At 41.0% G+C, this 16,641-nt stretch overlaps 1 protein-coding gene across 5 annotated transcripts in view; it reads left to right on the forward strand.

The window, feature by feature from the left end:
- The window catches only part of dpp6a (dipeptidyl-peptidase 6a), a 301,390-nt gene that overhangs the window by 127,422 nt on the left and 157,327 nt on the right, over nucleotides 1-16,641 (forward strand). Inside the window, exon 1 of one of the 5 annotated variants that reach the window (XM_008396389.2) lies at nucleotides 12,281-12,454. The exons of the other annotated variants lie outside the window; for them this stretch is intronic. Coding sequence (XP_008394611.1) covers nucleotides 12,371-12,454 — 84 coding nt within the window. The 5' untranslated portion in view covers nucleotides 12,281-12,370. Of the gene's footprint in view, nucleotides 1-12,280; nucleotides 12,455-16,641 lie in introns of those variants that run through there. 5 annotated transcript variants of the gene reach the window in all.

Genomic DNA, 16,641 nt, shown 5'->3' on the forward strand with positions numbered 1-16,641 from the left:
GTAACACAACTAATATAATTACATTACTAAATCAGAATACCGCAAAGTATTTATTATTTATTATTAATTTTTCATTCTTTTAAGAATGTAGAGCTAATTAAATGATCTAAACACCTTAAAGTGGTTCCAGTTTCTCTCGATGGCCAACCTGTTGAAACTGTGGCAGATTTTAAATACTTTGGGTCGTTCCTGAACAGTCGGCTCAACTGAAAACACTGAATATATTTTGAAGAACTGTTCTCAGAGATTCTACCTTTTAAGAAGACTTGATGATCTTGAATGTCTTGAATTTGGAAGGGGAAAAAAATCATATTTTATTTATCGCTACAGAAGGGTTCAGTGAATGTGCATATAAAACTGGTGGGTTTGGTACCTCAAAAAAGGTTAAGAACCACTGAAATAGATAGATAGATATGATGTTGTGACTAAGTTGTAACACGTTTGGTTCTGTGGATCCATTTTCTTTGGTTGGGTGAACAAACTCCTGCCTAAGATCAGTGGACTGTTGGCGATCATTAGCGCACTGCTGGCGGATATTTAGCGTAATACGGGCAGGAAGCTGTTGTTTCTCCCTCCATCCAGTGGGTGGCGCAGGCTGCTACAATCGGTAGCATCCAGAAAAACTCCCCCATAGTTGTGAATGGTCAGTAGTTTTAAAAAACACTGAAAGTAGCAGCAGATGCACTGATTGAGAGTGGCATCGTACAGGTTCCCCCAAACAGCCTTTAATTCAACACGAGAAATCCGTCCTGACAAGGTTTGCCAAGCATGAAAGTGGATTGTTTGGGTTTTGGCCTCTTGTCTTTTACCGTTTCAGTTCTGTTGCTGTAAAACTTGAGTGAGGCGTCAAACGTGCATGTGGTGTAAGAGGAAGTTTTGGCCGTAACTTTACGTGAAATCACACCTTGACCATTCTGTTACTGCAGCTAGTTTCTGCTTGTTTAAATAATTAGCTGGATAAATTAAAAACTAGCTAACTTTACAGCACACTGGTGAATAATTACTGTCTAATTAGCCATCCGATTAAGTGCTCTTACTTTTTTAATACCTTGTCAAGTCTGTTAGATTTTAACACCAAAGAAAAAAACAGGCTGGATCACTTGTGTTGAGTGAAACCATTTATTTTTAGTAGCCTTCCTCTGATTGTGGGGAAACCACAGATGTGCATGATTAAGACTTGAAGTTTGATCCAAAGATTATTCAAAAACATTGTAAGTTCTGGTCAAATAAAATTGGGATTGCTTTTGTCTAATGAAAGCTTCTAGTTTCTATTAAACTTGTTTTATTTACGGAGCCTGAAGTCCCTAAATGTTGCATTGAGGACATTACTGAGGAAGCTTGTGTGCGATTTAAATTATTATTCGTTCACATAGATATATGCGCTTAGATCAGTCTCACTTCATGCCCAGATTGTTCACTGTGCTCTCATGTTTGTAGCACAAATAACATCGTAGAAAGAGAAAGAAACAGGAAGAAGGTTGAGAATTATTTTACTGTTTAACTATTTTTTTAAATGAACTACTAAAAGAAACACTAAGTGAACAAACAAATGACTAAAATGATAAATACGAACGCGGACATGAGAAATGCTCCCATGTTCAGCCTGTTAAATCTGTCCTGCTTCAAAAGGGATTTACTTGAAACAGCAGATTTAGTCTGATTGTCTAAAATAATTAGCAATTTAATGCGAAGATGTTCTGCAGACTGAGCATTTTTTGATTTTACAGCTTTTCTCAGTCGTTTTGGTGTATTTCTCATATCACCATTAACATTTGCAAAACAGCTTTAGTGCATTTCTTAAACCAGATGGTACACACTGCAAAATCTGGAAACAATCGCGAGAAAAGGCATCAAATCAACAGATTTGAATGCAGACGCCTGACATTTTGCTCTACATTTCGTGTTTCGTGTGTCAGGAGCGTCAGACGCTTCAAATCGCGGCGGGCCATGGACACACCTTCACATAGGCTGAATATAAACCAGACGTGTGAAACGCGTTTGGTGTGAACACCAACCAAAGTTTTAGAAATTACTGGGAATCTACCTCAACATGGTGCCATGTAAGCTCCTCTAAATTACAAGAGTACGTTCTACAAAAGTCCCAGGAATGAAATAGGCCAGTTTCGCTTCATAAGACATTAGTCTGTTATCCTGTAATTTTCTGTAAGAGCAAATTAACCCCCAACTTACAGGGAAACAACTTAAGTCCTCTGACGGCAACATGAACTGTAAGTAACAGGTCAGTCGAAACATGATGCAAAAGTTCGATGGGTTACTGATTTGTTGACATCCTGTAATGAATTCCCAGCAGGATGGAGATGATTTACCAGTGGAAGGTAATTATGACGTTTGATGGATGTCTGCTTCACAAATGAGGGATATTATGTTTTTAATGAGAATATTTGACCAGCCAGGTCAGAGTAGAGAGCATCTAAATTGAGTTTTACTCTTCCCCTCATGCTAAATCCTGTGTTGTTGTCATCGGTTTTATCAGCAGTGTGGGTGTCCTGCTTACAGTGATGAATTGAGAGCACAGAGGCAACGGCGCCGCTTCATCACAGGCCTTCTTACTGCCTCCCTCCCATAGCAGCACACAGTGTCGGCGCATTATTCCCACATTTGTTTGAGTCATAGATCAAGATCTCCTGTGGCCTCTCATCAGACATTAATTTCCCCCCCTCATGTTTCATCTCTGTGGATGTTCGCTGCTTTTCAACAGCTATTAATACGCCACCTTTCTGACGACCTTTCTGCTTCTCGCAGACACGTGAACATCTGTTCTGACTGTAACCAACACCTGTCTCAACACGCACGCACGCACGCACACACACACACACACACAGAGGATGCAGACAGCAAGGACGGCCATTGTGACTCACGGCCTGTAACAAACGACCTCGGCTCTTTTATTCGCTCCGCGCTGCCATCACATTACGCTGCGAGGCCGTGTCGCCGCTCGCCGTCAGAGCACTTCCCCGTAAAGGTGCGTGAAGAATTGGTCTCAGATATGAACTGAAGGAAATAGGAAAAAAAGAAGAAATGTTGGTTTTTATTTTCGACTGAGAATATTGCTTTCTTGTGCGCGCTCGGAGCAAAGCTGCCTCAGGGGAAAGAGGAGGAGAAAAGAAAGAAGAAAAAAAAAACACGACTTCACACAAACAAGCAGAACAGAAGATAATTTGATGGATTGGTGAAAGGTGGTGGATTGAGTTTGTTTTCCACAAAGTGCTCTTGGATGCAGTTTGTTTGAGCACAGAAGAGTGGAAGACAGCCTGTGGTGGAGGTTTTAGAAATGAAAAGCTTAAAAGCAACAAATAAGTTAGACATTTTTGCAATATAGACCTGCTAAGTTTTTCTTCTATATTCATGTCCCGAGGGCATCAACAGGGCATTTCTGCTGCACATTTTGCACGTTTTTGTACTTCCGTTTGTGTTTCTACTGCTTCTAAAAACAGCCCAAGCACTTAAAAAAAAGAAGCACCCAGCTGCTTTTTGGAAATATGTTAATGTTTTTTGGTGTCTGGAAAAGGAGCCGTTTCAAAAACCTTCAGAATGTAACATCACAAATCAGCAGGCACAGCTCGTTACCTAGCAACCCAAGCTGAGCTCCAGCACATTTGGTGAGCTTTTCTTACCACTGTACAATGGCTGCTGGGAAAGACAAGTGTTTTGTTGTTGACTGTCCATCTAGAAATCACTTACTGCTTTATTGTTGTTTGTGTTGGAGGCTCCACTTTTGCTTTTCAAAGATGCGCTGTTGTGTAATTATCACATCCGTTTGCAGCCATTTTCACTTATGAGTGTAAATGTTGAGTTGGGGGGCGTGGCCAGCAGCAGCTTATTTGACCTTTAAAGTGACAGGAAGCCCTGAAACGACGCCTCATTCAGAACGGAAATCAAAACAGGCAGAACTGAGAAAAATACTCTCATATAAAATGTATTGAACATTTTCTGTAAAGCCCATAAACGCAGCAAGAACTGTTCAAGGAAGCATAATAGGCCAACTTAACGTTTATAATGGCTCATTTGTAATAACGTTTCTACAAACACCAGCGCTTTAACTAGCTTGTGTCCAATCCAGTGCATTTGTTTTTTATTTATTTATATGAATATATTATAAGTTTAGATTTTTATTTCACAGCTTTCAGATGTTCACTGCTAGAACAAGTGAGTAGAGTATCCAGTTTAGTTTTGAAAATAAAACAGACATAATTTATCTTAATCAGTTGTGTAGGATTTTCTTTAATTGTATTATTTAACAGTTCTTTATTTATCATTATTCAGCTTTATATGCAAGCCATACAGCAGAAGCGTCATGATGGACATTAAAACTATAAAGTGACTTAAATTGTGACTTTCAAAAACTGCTTTGTCAGCATCTCTGCACAGCTTTATTTTTCCAGGATGTTATTAATTAACATCTGACCTCTGCCATAACCCTGAAAATGTCTTTTGTAGGACTGTGATCCAGAACATAAGCTCAAATAAAGTGAAAAGGTTCACCAGACACACGCAAACATCCGGGGGTTGAAATTTCTTCTCTTCTGTTTGAGCAGCGTTTGAAAACAAAACTTTTTTTTTCTCATGTTTTATTCAGATGGAAAAATCTGAGCGTTCTCGTTCCTAAAGCGGAAGTCGTCCCCCTGGTATTTGGCTTCCTGATGTTTGGCTTCAGAGTTACATTTTCTGATAACAGAGAACAAAACTGGCTGCTTGTTAGCTGCCAACGTTGCAATATGGAGTGTCCTTGAATGCCCCACCAAGGAGAGTTGGCAGGAAGAACCACTCTGGCAGCCTGAAAAACATACAGTAAGTCCTGACTGAGAAATGAAGCTTCACATGTGGTTCACTCCTGAACAGGAGAATATCAATGAGCCCATCTACAGATGTAACTACATCCATGTGCTTTGAGGTGCTGTAAAATGTCAAATTAGAGTCAGGATTTCATATTTAGGGCTGCACAGTGGCGCAGTGGGTAGAGCTGTTGCCTTGCAGCAAGAAGGTTCTGGGTTCGATTCCCGGCCCCGGTCTTTCTGCTTGGAGTTTGCATGTTCTCCCTGTGCATGGTGGGTTTTCTCCAGGTACTCTGGTTTCCTCCCACAGTCCAAAAACCTGACTGTCAGGTTAATTGGTCTGTCTAAATTGCCCCTAGGTGTGAGTGTGTGTGCATGGTTGTGTGTCCTGTGTGTCTCTGTGTTGCCCTGCGACAGACTGGCGACCTGTCCAGGGTGACCCCGCCTCTCGCCCGGCACGCTAGCTGGAGAGGCACCAGCACCTCCTGACCCCACTGAGGGACAAGGGTGAAAGAAAATGAATGGATGGATGATTTCATATTTAAGTCCGCTCCCTCAGGGACTCCAATGAGACGGTTATTAACTGGTCATAGCGTGTTGTCGGTGTGATTCCAGGGCCATCAGGGGGACGAGGATTTGTAAATGAGCTTTGTGGAGCCTGTAAGAGCTAGATTGCTGCGCCGCCGATGCTCCCTGGTGATAACCGCTTGGCTTGTGTCGGCACAATTTACAAAGACGCGCAGCAGGAAACACGCGGGGACTCTGGGACATGTGCGAAACTTTCACACCTTCACTTAGTTGCTTTTCTTTATTCGTACAGACTTTGAGTGTGTTTGGCCTCGCGGGCATCGCATCTCTTTGCTTGTGATGTGAAGGGAACTAAAGCGCAGACGGGAGGTTAATGGCTGCCTTCGGCTCCGGCAGCGCCTCGGCTTGCTGGGGTTGGTTACGCCACAAGCTTCGCTGTCTGCTGGAGGATGGAAGCCATCCCCGGCGGGGGTTTCTCCCTCGGGGGCGAAGTTGGAGCGATCTGCCTTCAAAGACGAGGCAGGGACCTCCCTGGTGGTTCCCCTTGGTTTGTGTCTCCATCTGATCCATTAGTAATCCATTTCTCCGACAGAAAGCAGCCTGCATGGTTTATGTGTCAGTTTGTCACCTCTGGGCTGACGTTGCACAGAACTGGACACGTTTCTGAATTACACACACCACTGATAAATACTGTAATGTTGTGTGTGTCAAAGGCAAGAAGACTGAGTGGAGTCCTGAGCTGAGACTCTACCAGTCTATGAGTTATAGCAGCTTGTATTTTTGTTGGTTATAAGGTTTTGAAGCCAAACTTATTGTACGTTTAACTTCCTAATTATCAGTAATGAGAGGTTAAACCCTTACTAGAAAAACAGAAAAAGAAATGACCTTTATCGTCTCACAAAGGGGAAATTTAGGTTGAACAGCAGCATCAGAAATAGTGGCTTTTAAAGTTTTAAAAACATATTAATAAAAACCCAATAGTATAACGTGCAAGACGATAACAAAAAAAATACGGAGCAGTTATTAAAAATAAACATTGGATTCATAATCGTTGGGTAACTTTTCCAAAGACGTACATTATGTGCATGTGAGTTGAAAACAGCTGCGTATTCATTATGAATGTGTGTGAAATTTTGTCAATTCTGCTAATGTAAAAAAAATTTTTTTTTAAAAACCCACACACAATTTCACAGTTGCGGTATTTCCAATAAATAACTGCAATTAAAATCACACGTGACAAAGATTAATGCAATATTTAAAAAAACAACAACATAATTTTACCACTTCCTGTAGTTGTCTTCTTCATTTCTGCCAGTAGAAACATCTGGTTGTTGATCACATGATTCATATGAGGCTAAAAAAGTGTTTACAATGCGGTTTTGTGAAATACTCACAAGTTTGTTTTTTTATATTATTATTGCCATGTTTCCGTTACGCAGATTTATTTTTGCAATTCCAATTTGTACAATTTTAAGGTCAATGGAAACGCAGCTAAAGACGGACTATTTACGATGCAGGACGTCGGTGCAGAAAAACTAGTATTACTGCTAGTAGAAGACGAGATGCAGAAAAAAATCGGATTAGAAACTCAAAACTATCACTGACCATCTGGAGGAATAAAAGCAGCAAACTCACTAAGATTTTTAACATTTTGTAGAAGATGTTGTATTGTTCAGTTGTGAATTCGCAGATGTGTAATGAATCTCCTCCCTTCTGGCCAGGAGCAGTGAGGAATACGAGTCCAGTGTGTTTTTGATATGTTCCTTAAATTTGCCACTTTTTATCCCCATATAATCAACCTGAGTGAAGTTGGCCCCCCCACCTTCTTCAAATCAGACAAAATTGGTGTCAAACGTTTGTGCAGCAAAAATGTTCGTTTGTGCCGCTATCATTTTAAAGATATAAAGAAATGTTTCTAGAGGTCATCTAAGGTCAACCATCCCCCCCCCACCCACACCTTCTTCAAACCAGACAAAATGGTGTCAATCAACTCTGCTACGTTTGTGCTGGTTTGTGCTGCAACATTTTTTGTTTGCGCTGCTTTGGCTTTGAAGATATTAATGAAAGTGTAAAGGTCAAAAGGTCAACCAGCCCCTCAACTTTTATGAAATCCAACTTTATATCTTTAAAATGATAGCGGCACAAACGAACATTTTTGCTGCACAAACCAGCACAAACGTTTGACACAAATTTTTTTTGAACTCACATCAACTATCTTCAGTGTGGGTGGTGCTACTGAATAAAGCCTTGAAGACAGCTCTATAGCTCTATTCTCCTCTGTCAGGTGTTTAACAAAAGAATCTGTCAAAACTAAGAGATCAGCCTTAAACTTTGGGTCTAAAGATTTGAGATCTGACTTGGGCTGCGTTCACACAGCAGACGAATGTGACCCACATCCACCTTTAATGGTCCGACTTCGATTGATTCAACTCACCTTGAGAAGCTTCTCTGATTACTGCAGACCGATTCAGGCCAGGCTTCACTCGAAACATAGATTTTATTCTCAATGAGACTTTTACCTGGATCAATAAAGGATGTAGTAATATTAATAACCACATAAGAGGGAAGTAACTTTTACTGCAGCAACAAGGCTGCCTTAATGATGCCCTTGCTTGACTGTTTATCTCTGGAATAATGATGCAGATCAAATAGCTGGTAGGCGGATCGTGGCTATTTTGTTAATCTAAATAAATCCAAGAACCTCTGAAATGGACAGATAATGGAGTTTAGCACATCAACACCCAGGTGTACCCTGCAGACCAAAATCCCTTCAAGCAAGCGTCACTTCAGCTCAGTGAAAATATGAAGAGCGTTTCCTCTAAAGCGTGCGGACGGCTTAATGATGGCTGCTGCGGATATCAAAAGAAGATTTATCTTAATTTATTGGCCTTGGCTTTGTAAGAAGATTACTTCCTGACAAGACTGGAATAGTTATTATCGGACTTGTGCTGAGATGAGTTCCCGCCGCTGCACATCCTGGGCAGAGATAAGGGAGAAACAAACACGTTTTAATGGTGTATAATAGTGTTTTGTGTTGTTTTAATGTGTTGTGTGACATGACTGATGATGCTAGATTGGAAGTGGAGTTTATAAGGTAGCAGAGTATGATTTTTATGGAGTACAAAAATATATGTGTTGGAGTTTATGCAATTTTAACAAACGGTACAAATATCACTATGACGCTTTAATCCAGGGGTGTCAAACTCCAGTCCTCGAGGGCCGGTGTCCTCTGCTGCACCACACCTGAATAGAATAATTAGGTCATTAGCAAGGCTCTGGAGAACTGAGGAGGTAATTAAGCCATTTGATTCAGGTGTTTTGTACCTGTGGCACATCTAAAAACTGCAGGACAGCGGCCCTTCAGGACTGGAGTTTGACACCCCTGCTTTAATCGATGCACTTTTTTCATTTCATTTATTTATTTATTTCGAACAGACATTAAAAACAGTCAAAAAAGAAAAAGAAAACAAAATAGAATGAGACAAACTTAAGACATAAAATGTAAAACAAATTATTTTGCCCATCTGACATGCAATTTTTATATTTTCTGTTTGAAAAGGAGCAGGTAGAAGATGCATCTTATAATATCCTGCCCCTTTCATATTTGTCAATGTATTACCAATTAACTTTCAGAACATCAACAAGAGACAACTTGTTTCCATTTGTCATTATGTTTAACTATGTACAATTATTTTAAGTACTATTTATATCACCAGTTACATTTTAAACTATTAAACATGTTATGTAGCATATTTTGAAATGAGTTCTGCTTTAATCAATTTTTTAAACTGGTTTACATTTGTAAATTTTTAAAACTCATCATTCAATCCATTCCARACATTTACTCCACACACTGATAAACACAAACTCTTCCTGGTTGTTCTAATATGTTGTTTTTTAAAATAACCTTCACCTATTAAATCATAACCCTCCTCTCTGTCAAACATTTCCTGTATATTGTGTGGAAGTTTCTGATTTCGGACCTTAAACGTGAATTGTGTAGTTTTAAATTTGACCAGGTCCCAGAATTTCAGTGTATTTGATTTGATAAATAACTGGTTTGTGTTCCCAGTATCCCACTTTATGTCCATCCATCCATCCATCCATCCATCCATCCATCCATCCATCCATCCATCCATCCATCCATCCATCCATCCATCCATCCATCCATCCATCCATCCATCCATCCATCCATCCATCCATTTTCTTCCTCTTATCCGGGGTCGGGTCTCGGGGGCAGCAGCTTCAGAAGGGAGGCCCAGACTTCCCTCCCCAGTTACTTCTTCCAGCTCCTCCGGGGGAATCCCAAGACATTCCCAGGCCATAGAGAGACATCGTCCCTCCAGCGTGTCCTGGGTCTCCCCTCCTCCTGGTGGGACCTGAACTCCTCACCAGGGAGGCGTCCAGGAGGCATCCTTACCAGATGCCTGAGCCTCAACTGGCTCCTCTCGACGTGGAGGAGCAGCAGCTCTACTCTGAGTCCCTCCCGGATGACCGAGCTTCTCTCTCTAAGGGAGAGCCCAGCCACCCTGCGGAGGAGGAAACCCATTTCAGCCGCTTGTATCCGTGACCTCGTTCTTTCGGTCATGACCCAAAGCTCATGACCATAGATGAGGGTGGGAACGTAGATCGACCGGTAAATCGAGAGCTTCGCTTTTTGGCTCAGCTCTCTCTTCACCACGACGGACCGGTACAGCGCCCGCTTCACGGCAGACGCTGCCCCAATCCGCCTGTCGATCTCCCGTTCCCTTCTTCCCTCATTCGTGAACAAGATCCCCAGATACTTAAACTCCTCCACTTGAGGCAGGACGACCCCCCTGACCCGGAGAAGGCACTCTACCCTTTTCCGGCTCAAGACCATGGCCTCGGATAGAATAATGCAGGTTTTAAAAAAAAAGTTGTAATAATGGTTGTGCTTTTGCTCCATATTTTTGAGAATGAAGTCAGGCGCACACAGACTTTCCTCACGCTGAGGTCCGTACACCATCATTTTGAAATTATGTTCATTTCGTTTCAGTCTCTTCTAATTAACGTAAAAGTTAAAAGTGAATGAGACGTTTGCTACCTTTAACTAAAACAGTTTTGTGGAAGCAGAGTAGCAGGTCAGCTAATAAGGCAGCTTATCACGATTCAGCCAAAGTAATGAAATAACAAACTGCAGTCTGATTTTTATAATGTGTTTCTTCCCACTGAGCCGTGAAAGTAAATAAAATGTTCACATGTCTTTTGCTGACCGTATATCCGGCTGGAGCAGAACTACCTGAAGTGATTGGAGCAGAAAAAATTTAAAAAGTCAACGCGTTGTCATGGAAACATTAATGATTAACACACAAAAACTACTCGTTTTCCGACTATGAGCATCTTGTGCCCCCATATGAACCAACAGCAGTAGCTGCAGATGTTCTCCGTCTCTGTAAATGGTTGTATTTTACTACATATTGAGGACATTTCTGATATTTTTAACCATTTGACAGCAAATGTTGAGGAGACGACCTGAACCACAACCGCCTGCAAATAGCTCACATTTATTTCCAGATGCCTTTTATAAACACTTATAACTGCCTGTCTTAGTGTTTAAGTCACCAAATATATTTGAATATGCACTCTTATACACAGTGGAAACGGTCTTAATACTAACAAATACGCTAATATTTTTGTGTTTTTAATATGTGAAGCACTTTGAAATGCCTTGTTGCCGAAATGTGCAAATAAATCAATAACATTTTATTTGTGTAGCACATTTCAGCAGCAAGGCAGTTCAAAGTGCTTTACATAATAAAAACAGAAACACGGAGTCATGTAACATTGAATAAACAGTAAGAAGGAGATAATAATAATAAATAAAAGTTAATAAATACATAAAAAATAAAGATTAAAACATTAAAACCCGACACCTGCACCTCTCTGGGGGCTTTACATCATTAAAAAGAGGAAGAAAAAGAAATGAATGAATAGATAAAAACATTAAAGACTCTAATCCTAATTTAGCCATAAGCAGCTCTAAACAGGTTTTAAGTTGAGATTTAAAGGCTCTCAGTGTTTCAGCTGTTTTACAGTTTTCTGGAAGTTTGTTCCAGATCTGTGGTGCATAGAAGCTSAATGCTGCTTCTCCTCGTCTGGTTCTGGTTCTGGGGATGCAGAGCAGAACCAGAACCAGAAGACCTGAGGGGTCCAGACGGTTGGTGCAGCCAATCGGCACCAAGTAAAAGACCTTGCACTCCCGGATTGTGTGCTTTGCAAACAGCAGCCAGTTTTTCCAGCTCCAGCTGAAGAATATTATAAATATGTTCCACAAATCGGCGAGTTTTCCACAAATCATTTGGAGACGTGTAAATATGCAAAACTGTTTCCTGTTTCAGGATCTAAATGGTTTGCTTATAATTTCACGTCAAATGTTTTCCATGTTTTCTTTTCATCTGTTTGTGTTTTGCACCTCGGGGGCTGCCGTAGCTAGCAGCTAAACGCACAAACAAGAGAAAACAGAGCTAATCAGACTGCGCAGCTGTTGTTTCCCACCAGCACAGCTGCAAACTTCTGATCTCAAATCAGCGCCTCACCTGCCGGGGCTCCATGCTGGAGCTCTAATGGCTGAATAAACAGTTTAGCACTGATTGTTCCCTCAGTGGCGTCTCAAACAGAGGCGTTGAATTACCTCCGCTCACCCTCCATCAGGCCTCTCCTCTCCTGCTGCACCTCCACCCTCCTCCTCCTCCTCATTAGCTTAAGCCCTTTAATCATATTGGCCCTGTGATAATTGTAAGTTATTGTTTAAGAGGACTCCTCTTGAGCAGATGAAAGCTAATACTGGCCTCGCTCCCCGCCGTCCGCCCCATTAAGGCCCGCTAATGGTGACGCCATGCTGCAGCGTTTGCAGATGGCTGATCCTTGAGGGGAGGTTGTTTTTGTTTGTCGTTGCCGGGAAGCGGACGGTGTAATGGTTTTGGGTGTGGCAGCTTGTGCCTGAGTGGGAAACGCCGGTGGGCTGCGGAGGCAGACGGCGCAGCAGCAGGCAGAGAGAGGCTAACCGGGCCGATCCGGACCTTCTCAAAATGATGTTCGATCATCCCATGGCGACGCCTCTGGGCCTTCGCAGGAAACCCTCCCGGGTGGAGACGGCCAAGAGATTTTGGAGGGTGAGTTTGATTGTTTTTAAGCGATTGGAAGGTTTTGGTTTGACTTTGAAAGTAGTGGCTTGTGCATGTTTGCCGGCCTTATTCTCTCTAGAGGTGAAGAAAAGAGCTTCAGTGTGAATGTTGAACATTTCTGGCTGACATGGATTTATAGATTTATCTCAATATTTTAGATTTATTTCTTCTTTTGGTAGCTGTATGGATGACTAATCAATCACAGGCCCACAAACAAAACACCTTCAAACACTTTTGCTCTTAAAATCTTGTCCTTGATAGTTTGTATTATCTTTATGTTGCTATTTATTTTACAGGTTAAGAGCGTTATTAATAAATAAACACAAATACTGCTCTAAAAACATCCCCTAACAGAAGTTAAGCGTGTTGGTTGTTACTTTAATTTTATTCGTATTTTACTGCCAATTTCATTATTTTTTTTTTTATCAAACTTATTTTATCACACAGCTCTGGATAAAATGAAACCACATAAAATGATCCGCTGTCTGATTTTACTCTTTATATTTATATGTTTGGGTAAAATGAACATTGTTTTTATTCTATGAACTACTGACAACACGTCTCTGAAATTTCAAGCAAAAATTTAGTATTTGTGCAGAAAATGAGAAATGGACGAAATAACGAAGATGCAGTTTGTTCAGACCGGAAATAATGCAAATAAAACAAGTTAATATTAACTTAGAAAGAACAAAACTGATGTTTTAACTCAGAAATCAGTATTTGGTGGAATAACCAGGAGGTTTTTCCTGAGTGTGTTCATCTGAGATGTAATTATCGTGAAGCACTTTGGTCAGCTGAGTTTGTTGTAAATGTAAATAAACTTTGACTTTCTTTTTTGTAACGCGTTTCTTTTGGACACCAGTCACAGAAAGAAACTACACACAGTTACTGCATTTAATCATATTGTCAAATTAATGGATATTCACTGATATTGTTGAGCAAACAGTGGAGGAAAATATTAAAAATAACATTCCCAACAATGCAGACAGTCCGAACCTCATTAATTTGCGTTTATTGTGTCAGCGTTATCACGATAAACGATAAACGATACGATAAATACCCAACTCTAATCTCTGCTGCCTGATAAAAGACTCGCCCTTATCACTCTTTTCCAATCTGACTGGCAGATTAACTTCTGGCCTTTCCGGAAAGCCGTCCTCTGAAGGAGGTACAACTTGGATAAAAAAAGTCTGCCTCAGAGTTTGTCGTCTTCCTTGGCGGTGATCCCCTCAGGTGTGTTGAACTCGGTGAAGGACACGACCAGAGCTGCTAACACAGTGGCTGTTTGAAGCTCAGCAGAAGCCGGTCAGTGTTGTACGACGGTGGCTTTAAAAGGGGAAAGATGGACTCTTTCTGCTGGAGGTCAAGTGCTGACTACAGAGGAGTTTGGCTCGCTTTAAAATCTAGAGTTAATTCAGAAGTGCATCTTGATCCTCACCGTGTCCGGGTTGCTCTTTGCTTTCTTTTCCTTCAGCCCGCATCAGTGCTGCTGTCTTTAGATACCCGAGAGCTTTCCCTTCACTTTAATCTCCATCACTCGTCGTGTGCGCTGGCTAAACTCTCCCCATTTCACACTGTCGACCTTTACTCTCTGCTATTTGATTTGCACTTTGCAGCGCTGCACCTCACTTGACTCGCACTCGGTTAAGTGTCAATCTGGACAGGCGTCTGTGGACAAGAGACTCGACTCTCCTGCTCAGACCTCTTTAGTGCCTTTTAGCTGTGCTCAGCTGACATTTCTGCAATTTATGGATGCCTTTGGTTTGTTTACTTCAGGCATTCTGCTCCAAGTTTCGCATATCTTTCCTGTTTGTCAGAATAAAATTGACTCGGATTTTTCTGTGAAGAAAACCAACTAAAACAGAAGCGTGTGTAAATCTGCAGACTTGGCGTTCGCTGTGAGTCAGGATGCGGATAAACTGCTTTTTGTTGAGCTCAAAAACTTATTTTAAAAATACGACTCTGGCATTCTGCATTAATCTGTAACAAAAGGATTGAACTGCTGGGAAACGGACTGTCCAAGGACACGCTTTGAAATATCTCTGAATCGTTTTCATTCCAAACATTTATTTTGTGTGAACTTTGGCTTGTTGATGTTTGGTGATATTTTTTCATCACCCAGTTAAATTAAAACAATGTTCTAAGAGGCGCTGCTGGAGTCCTGCAACTTTTTGATCGGTTCAAAATCCAACACCACTGACAAATTATTCATTTACCTTTTCAGACGCACAATAACTTCATTACATTATTCAGCAGAATACCGACTGGAGTTTGAAGCCCATTTAAGACGAGTTTGATACGTTTATAAATGGATCTTTCTGCAAGTTTTTGAGGTTTCCAAGCTGATGAGTGGTGTAGAGTTCGTCATTCAAGACTTTACAATCTCAAACAGAAGTCAAGTTGACGACTTCTCTCCTCTCATCCAAAACAGCTTTTCAGTAAAATGCAAAAGTTGTTGTCAGAACATTAATTAATTGAGCAATTAGGACATGTGAGTCACTGACGTGTTGCTCTATATTGTTACAGTTTTGGCTCTTGAGCCAAACGTCCCAAACTATCCCGTGTCCCATAGATGAAAAACCGCATAAAGAGATGAGTCAGGGATGTAGAGTAGGTGTTAGAAAGATTAAATCCTTGGCCAACTCCCCAGTTAGGGCTGTTTTTATTATCTTTAACATAAACTGTATCTATTTATCATAGACTTGCACAAAATGGAATAACGAAAATAAATTCACTTAATGGAAACGCGCCAATTTCTGGGGGGGAAAAATGCTTTTTAGGTAAGAGTCTAGTATGATGTGGTTTTTCAGTTGTATCAAAAAACTGCAATGGTAACATGTTTTTCGCTTCGCACGAGTCATGTGATCAACAACTGGATGTTACTACTGGCAGAAAATACGAAGAAGACGACAGGAAGTGGTTGGAGGATGATGATGTTTTTATCACTTAAAGTTATTCACGTGTGATTTTAATGGCGTTTCCTATTTATCCGGCATTAGCAGAATATCGACAGTTTTGCACACATTTGCAATTGAATCACAAACATTCATGGCTTCTTTCGTTCTTCTCTCAAACCACGGTTTTGCCCGTCCAAAATCTGCACTTTTCTGTTTTCATATTAGTTTTTCTTGTTCTTCATATGTAAATGAGTTGTGAGCCGACGAGTTTGCTCTTCTGTGTTGGGCCATCTGCTGTTTTCATTTCCTCCAATCTAGAAGTTTGAACATTACTTTCTGCAATGGAGAAAACCGCTGCGCTTGTTTTCGGGGGTTTTATCCTGGGATGAACCAGCCTCTGCCTGCGTGTGCTGCTGGGTTTAAAATGCACAGAGATATTACGCTCGGAAAATATCCTCCTTACAAAATGACGATTTTCCTCCGCTTCTTCTTATTTTCCCTCTCAGTGGGCTGAGTGGAGGGTTTTCTTAAAATGTGGGATTGCTTCATTTTTAAAAGTGTGACAGTCACTTTAGATTCCAAAGCTGGGTTTGGAGCGCTTCTCCTGTCTGTGAGGGGGAAAATGGAAAGCACCATTAAATACAGCACATGGTTCTCAGTCATCCCATCTTTCATGTTCTGAATGGAAAGTCAAGATAACGACTCCTCAGAGTACAACCAGTTCCAACGCAGATTCTCCGTTTGAACAAAGCTTGAATTTGAAGTATTTGACGGTGGTTCGTTTTATAAACCTCTACATTGACGGCCTTTTTATGTTGGAGCAGAGATGTTTACCACAAGTGGGCAGAAAGTATAGAATGGTCCTTTTTCTGAACCTACAGCTTCCAAAGATACATTTTCCATCATAGCTGTTGAAAGTTTCTCACACACGATGCCACAGAAAGCTTGTAAGTGTCTCCAGGTTGTGACCAATAACGTTTCCTGCTTTGTGAATCAGTTTGTAAACCTGTTTACATTTCTAAATGGTTTACATTTCTTGTCTGAAGCTAAACAAGTCCAGCTACCGTGTTTCCCCGAAAGTAAGACAGTGTCTTACTTTCTTTTTATCCCCAAAAGCCCCACTATGTCTTACTATCGGGGTATGTCTTATATTGGAAAAAAATTGTCAAATTTTTTGTTTTAACCATAAAATTAACATTTATTAACAACCTGAACAGTATTGCATTACCGTATTTTGAGCAGGGGACGGCGTGGTGACGTATGGAGAGGGGGACGGCG

The sequence above is a fragment of the Poecilia reticulata genome, linkage group LG20 (assembly GCF_000633615.1).
Source record: "Poecilia reticulata strain Guanapo linkage group LG20, Guppy_female_1.0+MT, whole genome shotgun sequence".
NCBI lineage: Eukaryota > Metazoa > Chordata > Actinopteri > Cyprinodontiformes > Poeciliidae > Poecilia > Poecilia reticulata.